General features: G+C 34.0%; 1 protein-coding gene and 1 pseudogene across 3 annotated transcripts; both read left to right on the top strand.

Annotated features, from left to right (window-relative positions):
• Nucleotides 1–2,068: 2,068 nt before the first annotated feature.
• On the top strand, nt 2,069–8,412 carry LOC147388397 (ribonuclease H2 subunit B). Of its 3 annotated transcripts, none has more exons than XM_086418480.1 (10): nt 2,104–2,304; nt 2,707–2,769; nt 2,975–3,076; nt 5,139–5,215; nt 5,529–5,652; nt 6,322–6,386; nt 6,475–6,619; nt 7,162–7,237; nt 7,458–7,551; nt 8,119–8,412. In XM_086418480.1, the coding sequence occupies exons 1-10, from the start codon at nt 2,256–2,258 to the stop codon at nt 8,239–8,241; spliced, it is 918 nt and encodes a 305-aa protein (XP_086274606.1). In that variant the 5' UTR covers nt 2,104–2,255; the 3' UTR covers nt 8,242–8,412. The 3 variants fall into 3 exon arrangements, 2 of the variants coding, with proteins under 2 accessions (XP_086274606.1, XP_086274607.1); XM_086418481.1 differs by having other exon boundaries at nt 2,110–2,304; nt 6,550–6,619; XR_015170644.1 differs by lacking the exons at nt 7,458–7,551; nt 8,119–8,412 and adding an exon at nt 6,762–6,927 and having other exon boundaries at nt 2,069–2,304.
• A 2,242-nt stretch (nt 8,413–10,654) lies between these two features.
• On the top strand, nt 10,655–11,343 carry LOC147388398 (auxin-responsive protein SAUR76 pseudogene; annotated as a pseudogene).
• Nucleotides 11,344–12,014: the final 671 nt, after the last annotated feature.

A 12,014-nucleotide genomic window follows, 5' to 3' on the forward strand; every position in this document is an offset into this window, starting at 1 on the left:
GTGATGATAAAATAATTTGCCAAGTGGCAGAAGTCTCTATTGAGACTTATAAAAGATTTCCACATTAGCTTGACCACCTTAGCCTCATTGACTCAAGTCCAAGATTTTTCATCATAAAAAATCGATCTACCCATAATGCCTAATTGACAAAAAAATTTAAGAAAAATAGTCCAGATTTTTTATACACCCAAGCTTAGAAATTGACCAAACAACAACATTCTTACTCGATTTGAGATGGGGACTGATGATCCAAGTCCAAATTTACTATTTACACTAAATTGTATAATGGATTCAACGACATAAGACTCTCTGGTATTTTGTTTGACAGATACTAAATCCATATAATCAAAAGAGAGAAATAAAGAGAGAGAAAAAGAGATAATATTTACCTCATTGTTAAGAAAATAGATCTCCTCCAATCTTCAATGGTTAAAGAGAGATGATCTTTTTTTTATTTTTATTATTATTATTTTTTTTTTTAAGAAAAAAACAATCGAGAAAGAGATATGGGGGAAGAAGATGATCGAGAGTGAGAGAAATGGGAAAAAGACGATCGAGAGACTATTCTTGTCTTTGTAAGATCGATAGGCAGAATGGCAAGTTATTTTGGGGAAGAAGATTGTTTGTCACAGAGATGGGTAGAATGGGCTAATTTTTTATCAGTGCCAACAGAGACTTCTGTATCCACTTAAATTGTCATTGCAATTTTGCAACTGATTTGCAGTACTTTTTGTGCTGTACACAAATCATTTGTTGAAATTTCTTAAGAATTTAGGTGATCTATGCATTTTTTGCAATGCAAATCATATGCATTTTTCGTAATGCAAATCATATGCAATGTGTAACCAAGCACTAGTGAAATTGATTTAAGAAAATTGTTTATATTTGCAGATGATTTGCATTATACCAAGCAAGGCCACAGTGACAAAAATCTGCATTTTTTTTTTAAATAATCGCAATTTTAATTGTTGTCGATTAAATCCCAATCTTTCAAAAAATTGTCAAGTTTTTGAAAAAGCAAAATCTTTGATTTTTCAAATAATCACTATTAATAATGATTTAATTAATGATTTTTAGAAAAAAAAAAAACAATTATTTATAATATGTTAAGTGTTATTTTTATCATTTAATATTTGAAATGTTTTTATTTTATTTTATTTATTTGATGTTTTCCCCATTTTATTGATTTTTCCCAACTTTTTTTTTTCGAAGCTTTCTCTTGTTAATTATTCCCAAACCTTCATTTTGTCATCATGTCTATACCTAGCGGGAAAAATAAAATCCACTCCCAAATGAGAACCTTGACACCTCCTCCTCCTTCTTCTTCCCTAACAATCACCACTATCATTGCTGTTGGCCACCATCCTCCTCACTCTCTCCCTCCCTTTATTCTTCTTCTCCTCCCTTGTTCACCTATGTCCTTGCTCTCCTCCTCCTCCTCCTCTTCTTCCTCCACCTCTACCCTTCCTTGCCTACGTCTTTTTCTTATTTTTCTTCTTTACACTTGCACTGCCTTGTTTGTCCCCACTCCCTCTCTCTATATGTTTATCTCCACTTCTCCATCCTTCTACTTCTCTTCTTATTTGTCTTCCCTTCATTTGATTTTTTTTTCTAGATGCAACCACCCTAACCATGTTCTTATGGATTTCAAAATTTATGAAAAATGAATCACCTTGCAATCAAGCAGACCTTCTTTGAATTCTTTTTACTTTCTTATTATCTCATCTCTTTCATCTCTTTCAACGAGCGAGATGAATGATTCAAATTATCAAGATAAACAATTCAAATCATTGAGATCAATCTTTATTTCAATAATCAAGATCAATTTTTACTGTCGTCAAGATCAAAAGACTGTAGATCTCAGCCTAGAAGTTTGAACTTGAACCATTAGATATAAATACAAATTGTCCGGTTTGAAGTTATTACAATCATTGATGTTCATATTTGAACATGAATCATCGAGATCAACAATACAAAACTTGATCTCCACGATTTGAGTGAGCAGTTTTATTAGGGTGACGAGCATTAACAAAGACACTAATGCTGGGGTGACGTGGAGGGGGTAAATTACATTTGGACGTAATTTTTTCCTTAAAAGTGACCAATACATTGATTTCTACAGTTTTTGACAATTTACACCGCACCGTTTCAATTTCGAGTCTCTTAATTTTAGGCGCCCAGTTCACCATTTCCGTTAGTCCCCTCGCCTACTTGCGATTGCATCGAAAGACTCTCTCTCTCACTCCGTCAAGTTCATGGCTTGGTGGGACGGGGTCGAAGATACTCGACTTCTCATTGCACCAGGTAGCTTCTCACCCCTCTTTTCTTCTATTATCTCTGCCTTAGGGTTTTATGATTCTGCATTATCTTCCTTTTTTTTTTTTTTTCTTTTTTTTTTTTTTTTTTTTTTAAGAATATTTCAGCTCCATTTGTATCCTTTACTGAAATTTCTTTTAAATTTTCTACATTGACCCCTCCCCACTCCCCAAAAGCTCGGATTGAATATGGTCGAACAGAAATTAGTTATCGAATTCGTTTCTAATTTGATCGATTATGACTCTTGGGAATCATGTCTCTTCGATGTATTTATCTATTAAGAGAAGTTGGTGGGGTTTCAAATTTTTTATTTTTGTTTATAAATTTGGATAGGTTTCAAAGTCCCATTATATTTATGCTTTGTAATTGTTTCAAATATGTTTGTTGCAGTTCCTACAAGCACTACTGGAAATGGGGAAGGACATTTGTTATCTCTCCGCCATCCAAAGTCAGGTAATCAAAGTTCCTTATTTTTAAATAGTTCCCCCCCAATTAGCAATAATTAATAATCTTCATAGTTAACATCAAAACTATCGTAAGCCATCAATCAAAAAGTACATTTCAAATGCTCTAATTCATTCTCTGAAAAATTCCCACTTATCTCGTGGGTAACATGCTGTGTCCTTTTGTTCTGATCTGTTGACGACTAATTTGACAGGGAACCCAGCATGTTATTTTCTCATCGATGGATCTATCCAAGAACTTCACTGGTTTAAGCAATCTTATGGATCTTGGTTTCTAGGGGATTATGTTTGTGAAGGTAAACATTTAAACTATGCATATATAATTTCTATTGAATGTTTAATATTATTAGTTCCATAATGGGTGAGCTGTGAGCCCCCCCATGCATTTAGCATGTAAATATTTGTTCATATATACAACTAATATAGGTTCTACTTTATCTTTTAACTGGCTCCGGCACCACACTGTTTTATGAGACTCTCTGTCTGTTACATGTGCATGGTGTTTACGTATGCATATATTAACTTATAATGTTCAGTATGTAGTTATCTAGACTCTAGAATATGATATCTGCTACTACCACATGCAATGCATGCTATGACCAAAATATTTTATGATTCTATGTTATACTACTATATAAGAAATTTATATCTTCGCATGCTACAATGACTGATATAGCCCTGATGTATGGCATTACATCGGAGGAAAGGGCTATTTCAATAATTTTGATTGGGGTTGGGGGGATTGATTTTGTCTTTTAAAAGAAAGCGGGCAGTTGATATCCCCCATTTTTTTTGGCAATCCAATGGTTTGAATTGGCTTGGGCTCAGGGTTGTTTCAATATAAGAATTCTCTTCTAAGAATTGAAGCAACTTTTGTTTATAGGTGGTGCATTTTGTAGAAAAAAGCTTGAAGCTTCCCTAGTAGGATTTCATGGTTGCTTGAGGACACGATAAGCTCTAGCTCTTGCCTCCAAAACTCTCCTCATGTGCTCATCCAGTGTCAAAGTCCTGCTACATTTGTTCAGTGTGGGCTCATCCTTTTCATTGCCACTGCTGTTAGCAAAGTGTCCTTTTCCATATCTTCTTGCTTTGATTTTTTGTACCTTTTTCTGGTCAGTTTCCCATCTATCAATGACAGTATATATATATATAGATATAGGGTCCCGTTCAGCAACAAACATTTTGGCAAACATTTTAGCAAAACATTTTTCAAAACATGGGTTAGAGGTTTTGGAATGGGCTGATTTTTGGTGAGGATGATCTCTACGGTGAGGAGATCATCCTCACCAAAAATCAGCCCATTCCAAAACTTCTAGCCCCAGTTTACAAGTTGAAAAATGGTGGACCGTCCATTTTTTGTAAACCATTTTTGATGGGGTTAGAAGTTTTGGAATGGGCTGATTTTTGGTGATGATGATCTCTTCACCGTAGAGATCATCCTCACCAAAAATCAGCCCATTCCAAAACCTCTAACCCATGTTTTGAAAAATGTTTTGCCAAAATGTTTGTTGCTGAACATTTCCCATATATATATTACCTATATGTTCTTGTTAACTTTTTTCCTTTGAACAGGTAATACACCATGATATCATTTAATGCATGTACTTAATGAGTATCTATGATAACCAACTTATTGAAAAAAGAAGCAAAAGTACCCAAGATAACCATTGAATCATATGTCAGAGTTTGCGCATCACGGGCATTCTTTCAACCATGTGATTTGTTTTACAAAGGCCCTTTCTTTAAAAGTTGTAGTTCCTAGTGTACAACTTCGTAACTTGATTTTATCATTAGATGTTCTGAAATCTTCTCATAAACGTTGTCACCAAATTCTTTGACTTATTGAAAAAATTGTGAATTTTTTCCTTCACCAATTTACTCACGACCTTTTCAATTAGTCTCGACTTTTATGAACCTTGCAATTAAATCACAGACTTTACGATTATATCAGAAAATACAAAAGATGACCTTGATGAAGATGATGATGACCATTTTATTGATCAAGTGTTAGATAATGAGGATGACATTGATGTCAATGATTTTGATTGGTTGATGAATCCTAACTTGGACTCATGATTGTAGTCTTTTTATATTTTGAACAATATAAAGCTTGAATGTGTAGACCTGTAGTTACTTGATGCATGTATGATATCAATATATGGGGTTTGGAATTTTATTATTTTTGTTTAACATGGGGTTTCAACGAATAATATGAGAACACTATTGAGTCGGAATAATTACACGGCCCTAACCCTGGCCTAGCTCAATATTTTAACTATTTTCTCGATTTTTTCCCTTGCCTACTTATTCCTGAAACCCAATTTTGTTATTTTCTTTTCTTTTTTCTTTTTTCTACAGATGGGCGCCTGTATACTGCCACCCCAGTTGATCCTGTTTTTATACTGTTGCCCATTTTTGAGGAAGCTCGAATGAAGGTACAATGTCATATGGTTTTCCCTGCCTGAAATTTCTTCTTGTTGGGCATTGCTTTTGAAATTAATAGGAAGTATTTGCAGGTCTTTTTTATATATATTTATTTATTTAAATAATTTGTAGTCCTCAACATTATGCTTGTTTGTTCTGAAATATATTTCTATTTCAGTTACTGGATTTATAAATTCTAAGCAGGAGTTAAGTTGATTACCTTTTTTGGCATCAAAACATTTTTTCCCATTGTTTTGTCAATATGATATACTCGATTAAGTTTGTGATCAAAGCTATTGGCATCCCTTTACGTCTCAAATGCAGAAGGAGGGCGATCGGGGGAAGTTCAGGCAGTTAGAAGAGATAATGTTCATTTGCGGTTATCCTGGATATCAACAGCTACTTTCTATTGCGGAGGATGCTATGCAAGTAGTTTGTGAAATGAAAGGTGAGTCATGGCCTGTATCATTGCAATATTTATTGCGCTTATAAAGATAATTCATGAATGTGCTTTTCTCATTTTGATCTGATGCAACATGAAGTGTCAATTCTGCCTTCAAGAAGATGGCAAAACTTGCTGACACTTTTATTTTTGAATAAATTGCTGACAATTGTATTTCACAAAGGGTAAATCTAAAATCTGTGATATAGTTCATAAGGGTGTTGCTGTACATATAGCATACAACAGGGTGTGCGGACCACATCAATTTATGACTCCTATCTAGGAGATAGCCAGGGCCAATTTTTTTTCCCTTACTAATGATGGTCGACCATCCTGTCAGCCACTTTCTCTTGGATAGGAAAATTAGTGAATTATGCCTCCAGCACTATGCCACATGGATGGCTTGACTATTATTGGTATGGTCTAGAATCCTCAGATTGTAGTTCACTAATAAAAGACAAGTAAACAAAAAAATTAAAATAAAAAATCCTCAGATCACAAGTCAGACCTTCACAATAATGGGGAAGCATACTATTGATTTTACGTTTCTATCTCAGAAATAGTTATTGATAATCTTGCAAGTTTTCAAACATTAACATGTTAGTAAGATTTTTCTGGTGGATGTGTGGAACAAAGTACACTGAAATGTTTTACTTGGACTGATATCTTTTGCAGAAATTGGATCCTCGAAGTTCTTTAGGCTTGATGAATCCAAGGTTTTAGCTTGGTTGTGCTATAAGGTCTGCCTTCATCGATTTTGGCCTATTTAATATTGATGTATGCAAATACACAAAGTTTATAATGGTATTATCTTGTTGAAATATATAGATTAAAAGGGCATCCTTTTTTTTTTTCATCCGAAGGAAATGGTCGCAGGCAGTCTCTGATTTTCTCCTAATGCAGGTACAGCAGTTAAAACTGACACTACCCACACTAGACAAAAATTATGCTGCTCAGAATGAGAAAGATATATGTACGTGGTCTATAAGAAAGCTCTTAATTCTAAAACATCAAAACCTTATACTATGTTTCCTGCGCATTTGCGCAATTTTCTAGCATGCTTTTTGTATGAATGCATATCAGGTTATTTTAATTGATTTGAGAGGAAATTATAGGTACCACTGGGGTAAACATGGGATTAGATGACCATCTGATGGGTTCGGCCCAGGTTCTCCTTGTTCAAAAATGGATCTAATCGAGATATTTGGCTGCCTATCCATCAGTCTTTGGACAGTTGTGCACCATGTATACTCTCCATTTGGTGTACCATCTTTATCATGGGTATCTAATATTTCTATTTTTCATATCCAGTTCTGGTTCCCACATCTGTGCAAGAGAGTTTATACCTTTATTCTCCGATGCATGTCAGTTGTTCCAAACTGCTTTAATGAACAATTGTCAACAATGGGGGGAAAGGATAACAAAATCTTGTCCTGGCTTGCTAACATGAGACTCATTTCCATCTTTTTCACTATGTTATCCTTCACTAATTTTACCTCTCCATTGCTGCTGCAGTAACTGATGTTGTCTCACTATTGGGGGAGTATTTGAACGATGAGCCTTGGTTGAAGCTCTTATGTAGTCATCTGAAGTATGGTCTCACACATTTCAAGAGTTAACTAAAACTGAATCTGTTAAGCATATTCCAGTCTATGTTTCTTGTAGCAGCATGATAAAGACTGCAGTGGAATTTCAGATGCATGGAATTGGCTCATTAGTGGAATCTCAACCACATTAGTAGATTAATATCATTTGCTTTTACTGAAAAATAAAAAATAAAAAATACTGGTTCTGACGTAGAGTGTTCGCAGATTGGATTTGCAAGAGGCAACTGGAAAAGCAATAGTTCATGAAATCCTTCCAAGTGCACTAGAAAGTACTCCAGGGTCTTCCAATTCCCTACAGGTAAATAACAGTTATACAACATGTTAAAACCATCTTCTATAGAATTTCTTTGATAACCATGTTGGATTCATGTTTACACGCGTAGGGAGAAAACTTTAATTAATATTTTATTTCTCTTGTTTTACATGGTTGACCTAATTGATTGATTTTGGTATTCTTTATCTTTTTATTTATAAAAATCAATTCTTTATCAGATAGAACTACACGTGTCCCCGCTAGAAGTCAATCTTTATTGTATATGAGCCACCTGCTCTTGGATGGGTGCTACAGGTGGATAAGGTCTTTAGTATGTTGCTTCAATTGCTCGTTCTATTGGATTTGAGTTTCCGCATGCCCCTCTTTCACATTGATGGGATGATTGTTCCAGTATTATGTGATATAAATGTTTGCATGGAGTTTCCTTAATTGCCATCTCCGACACTGATGTGTTCATGACTTGAATTTTTTTCCTTCAGCAAAAACTTGCACTTCAGTTTGTTAATGTGTTGATTCAATCGATCATTCACTTGGACTTGAGTTTTTTGTTGTCCTCATTGACATTTTCTTGTCTTCTTATTTTTTCCCTAGGCCCAAAGTGGGAGTCACAAGAAAACATTAAGCAATGGAAAACAAGCTAAGAAGATGAAAACCGAGACAGATTCACAAAACATCAAAGACATGTTTAGTAGGGCCTCAAGGAGGGGCCGCTGAATGGGGATGGTCTATCTTTTGACATTGTTAGGATCAAGGAAATTTGTCACCACTTCCTCAGTACACCTCATTCACTTTGTAAGTTATCTTTGGATAGGAAGCTCACCTTACATTATTTGTGTACAATATCATATGTAACAACTTATATTTTGTTATTGATTTTTCTCTAAACTCTATTATTATACTTTGTTAGGGATATAGTTATAGGAAAATGGGTGGCACTTGCATGGATAAGTGGAAGAGCATATAAATTCTACATGAATGTTTTGTAATCACTTATGATACACAAAAACAGAGAGTTGGGTTTGGCTATGGTTAGATTGTGATTTCAAGAGAATCAAATTGCATAACCTTCCAAAGAAGCATTTGTTCATGGACTTTGACAAACCCACCTTCCACTTTCGCTTTCGAACAAAATAATGACATAAAAAATAAGAAAGAAGATTTGAAGACTAGTTAGATTAGGACATGAGGGGTGGGAGAATCTTGAAATTTTCTTCTGTCTTTCATCTCTTTATTTTAATGCACACTTTCTTAAATTTATCATGTTTTGGTTGTGCTCTCTTACACTTTTTTTTTTTTTTTTAACTTTCTTTTTCGGTGTGGGTAGGTATCCTTAATATTGATGGAAGTAAACCCCAAATTCCAATTACAATTATATCATCAACAACTTTACAAGAATAGCTTTATTAATTAGATGAGCAAAAGGTATGTATTGTTTCCGGAAGTCTATATTTATATAATTTTAAATAACAAAAATGCTTTTGCATCTTATATTCTAATTACATTTCTTTTTTATTTTGATACATACTTGTCATGATTTTTATTTTTTGAATTGGAGTAATTAATCAGTCTACAGAGTGGGGATAGTAAACTAATTAACTATTGAAATATAATTTAATTTGAAATAGAATCAACAATCTTATAGCTATATAAATTTAATTGTTTTTTCTCATTTTTAATATTCATGGTTGTTAAAGTTGATTGGTTGAGAAGCTGGCAGTGTATGTATATCTGATCTCTTTGCTTATTTATCTACTTTTTCTTTATAGTTTTTGGTTGAACTTTTTTATCTCTTATTTTAAGAAACATTAACAAAAATAGAATTGGATAAGAAGTTTGAGACTTTTAGTAAGGCCATTGCACATGTAGGTCGCTTTCAATCTTTAATAAAACTGATTAGAAATTTCAAAGAGGAATCTGCAGCTAAACTGAGCGACCAATTACTTGGTTGTTTTCTGATTGTATGTGTTTTTTTTTTTTTAATTATAAAAAAATTATCGTTAAGGAGAATCACCCTTTCCATTTTTTTTAGGACCAAAATGCCCTTATAGTGTCTATTAATTCGGCTGGTAATGTTTCAAGTAATTTTAAGTGTTAAGAGTTACCCACGTTATGAACCCTCCCATGGGCATATGTTTTGATTAGATGGATATAATTGTAATTTCATATTTTGAATTTGGTTTGTAGAATTAACAAGATTCCGCGCCCAGAAATTTTTGCATATAGAATGGTCAATCCTGAATTTCATAGGATTCTTATTGACCAATGGTGACACATCACTTATATTTAGGACATCTCTAATTTACTAAAAAAAAATGCTTAACTGCCTTCTTTCGACACTATTTTCAAGGTTGTGCTGACATGATGATCTGTTCAGAATCATAGATGTTTTTTTTTTTTTTTTTCTCGAGATATTAGTGTTGTATACTTGAGGAAAATTGATGATTTTATATACACACATTATCAAAGGTAGTGTTGTAATAAGTCGTTGTAGCACAATTCTTAATAAAAATACAAATATAGGTAAGTCGTCAATCCAAAATTCTGTGAAATCTTGAGTTGATTTTTTTTTTTTATATAATACATGTGAGTCTTGTCTCTGATTAATTGCTCCGTGAAATCTTGTTTTATCTTTTAAGTCAAAAATGTCCTCCATGATGTTCATTTAAATGATACTTGGACATCATCCTTATCTTATCTTTTTGGAATGTAAACAAATCGTTGAGCTGTTCATGAGTGACCTTAAAATTGATATGGATTCATGCTTTGCTGATATGGAGGTGTGCACGAGAAAAGCATCATAATTTTGAATTTAACAGATGTACAAAAGGTTAATAGATTTGGGATTTGGATGATGAATTTAAAGATGAATAATGATAAAATGATGTACAATGTGTGTGGGTTTGACACGTAAGCCGTGTAAAGAACGTGTATGGTTTTAGCGCGTCATTTAATCATGACTCATTTAGGATGGGATGGGAGTGGGACAAAGAAAAATGGAAAATAGCTGGTTGTGGTAAATTGTAATAGTTGTCTTTTAATAAGTGGTCCCCGCAAGTCGTGTTCGGTTGGGGCCCTAAAAAAGAAAACCGACTCTCAGGTCCTTTATATGCGAACTCTCTCTCTCTCTCTCTATAGATTAGATTTTAGATTTTAGATTTTAGATGGCAAAAGAAGGTGGGGGTAAACTAAAGAAGCTGAAATCTGTGATAATGAAATGGCAATCGATGAGCAAGGTTCGCCGTACACACGGAAGCTCGAGCTCGAGTTCTATCTCTGCGGTAGCAGTAGCTGAAGATGAAGACATTGATAGAGATGATGAGGAAGGGCTACAAGCTGTGTACGTGGGAAAATCTCGGAGACGGTACCTAGTAAAGTCTGATATCATCGATCATCCAATTGTACAAGAATTGGTTGAAAAGTCTTCCGGCGAATCTGAATCACACACACTAACAGTGGGATGTGAAGTGGTACTTTTTGAACACCTGCTTTGGATGCTCCAGAACGCTGACCCACAGCCGGAATCTTTGTCCGACCTTGTCGACTTCTACGCTTCTTAAACTTATATCTCATCTCATCTCATCATTCATTCTATGTATTGGCTATTGCTATTTCTATTACAGTTACCGAGAGAGAGAGAGAGAGAGGAGAGAGAGAGAGAGAGAGAGAGAGAGAGAAGAGAGAGCATAAAATTCTAAAATTTAGAGCAGCTAATGATTAGCTAGCTATCTGTCTAGCATGGTAAGATGAGATGATGATGATGTTACGGGTATTTGTATTTTCTGGTGATCGATAATGTAATATAAGCTCTTTCATTAACTTCGTTTTCTCTGAATGAAATATATATGGGGGGCGGTTCATGCGACATATGTAAAAGCAAGGCTTTTTTAAAATATGAGTTAGAGGATTTGGATTGAGCTGATTTTTTGTGTGGATGGTCACTATGATGAGAAGATCATCCTCACAAAAAATCAGTTCAATCTGAAAATTTTAAATCTATCAAAAGTGATTTATAAATTATTAATAAAAATTGATAAAAAAATTGACAGTCCACACTGTAAATTACTTTTAATGGGATTAGAAATTTCATATTGGACTGATTTTTTTTTTTTTCCGGATGATCTTTCTATCATAGAGATCATCCTCACAAAAAATCAGCTCAATCCGAAACTTCTAACCCATATTTTGAAAATTTATTAATGTTAAATTGTTGTATATATAAAATAAAAATTCATCATCATCATAGCGATTAGGGATAAGATAGGTCTAGTCATCAGGATTCCTTTCCTTCTTGATGGAAAGGAAAGGAAATGTTTTTGGCTGCACCTCTATCTAATTAATCCCTATGCCTAGATGGAATTATATATATCAACATGCCAAGATGGTACAAACACAAAATCACCACTTTCCATTGGTTTCAATTTTGATCGTAAGAGTTTTACTAGAATTGAATTAATTAAACAATTTGATTCCCAAGCCTCAAGAGGTAA

Source organism: Akebia trifoliata, chromosome 12 (assembly GCF_017979445.1).
Source record: "Akebia trifoliata isolate Shusen 1 chromosome 12, ASM1797944v1, whole genome shotgun sequence".
NCBI lineage: Eukaryota > Viridiplantae > Streptophyta > Magnoliopsida > Ranunculales > Lardizabalaceae > Akebia > Akebia trifoliata.

Coding starts and splice junctions, on each gene's coding strand:
- LOC147388397 (XM_086418480.1), top strand. CDS start 2,256: ATGGCTTGGTGGGACGGGGTCGAAGATACTCGACTTCTCATTGCACCA. Junction 6,387..6,474: donor TAGCTTGGTTGTGCTATAAG/GTCTGCCTTCAT, acceptor TGAAATATATAG/ATTAAAAGGGCATCCTTTTT. Junction 7,238..7,457: donor CTCTTATGTAGTCATCTGAA/GTATGGTCTCAC, acceptor GAGTGTTCGCAG/ATTGGATTTGCAAGAGGCAA.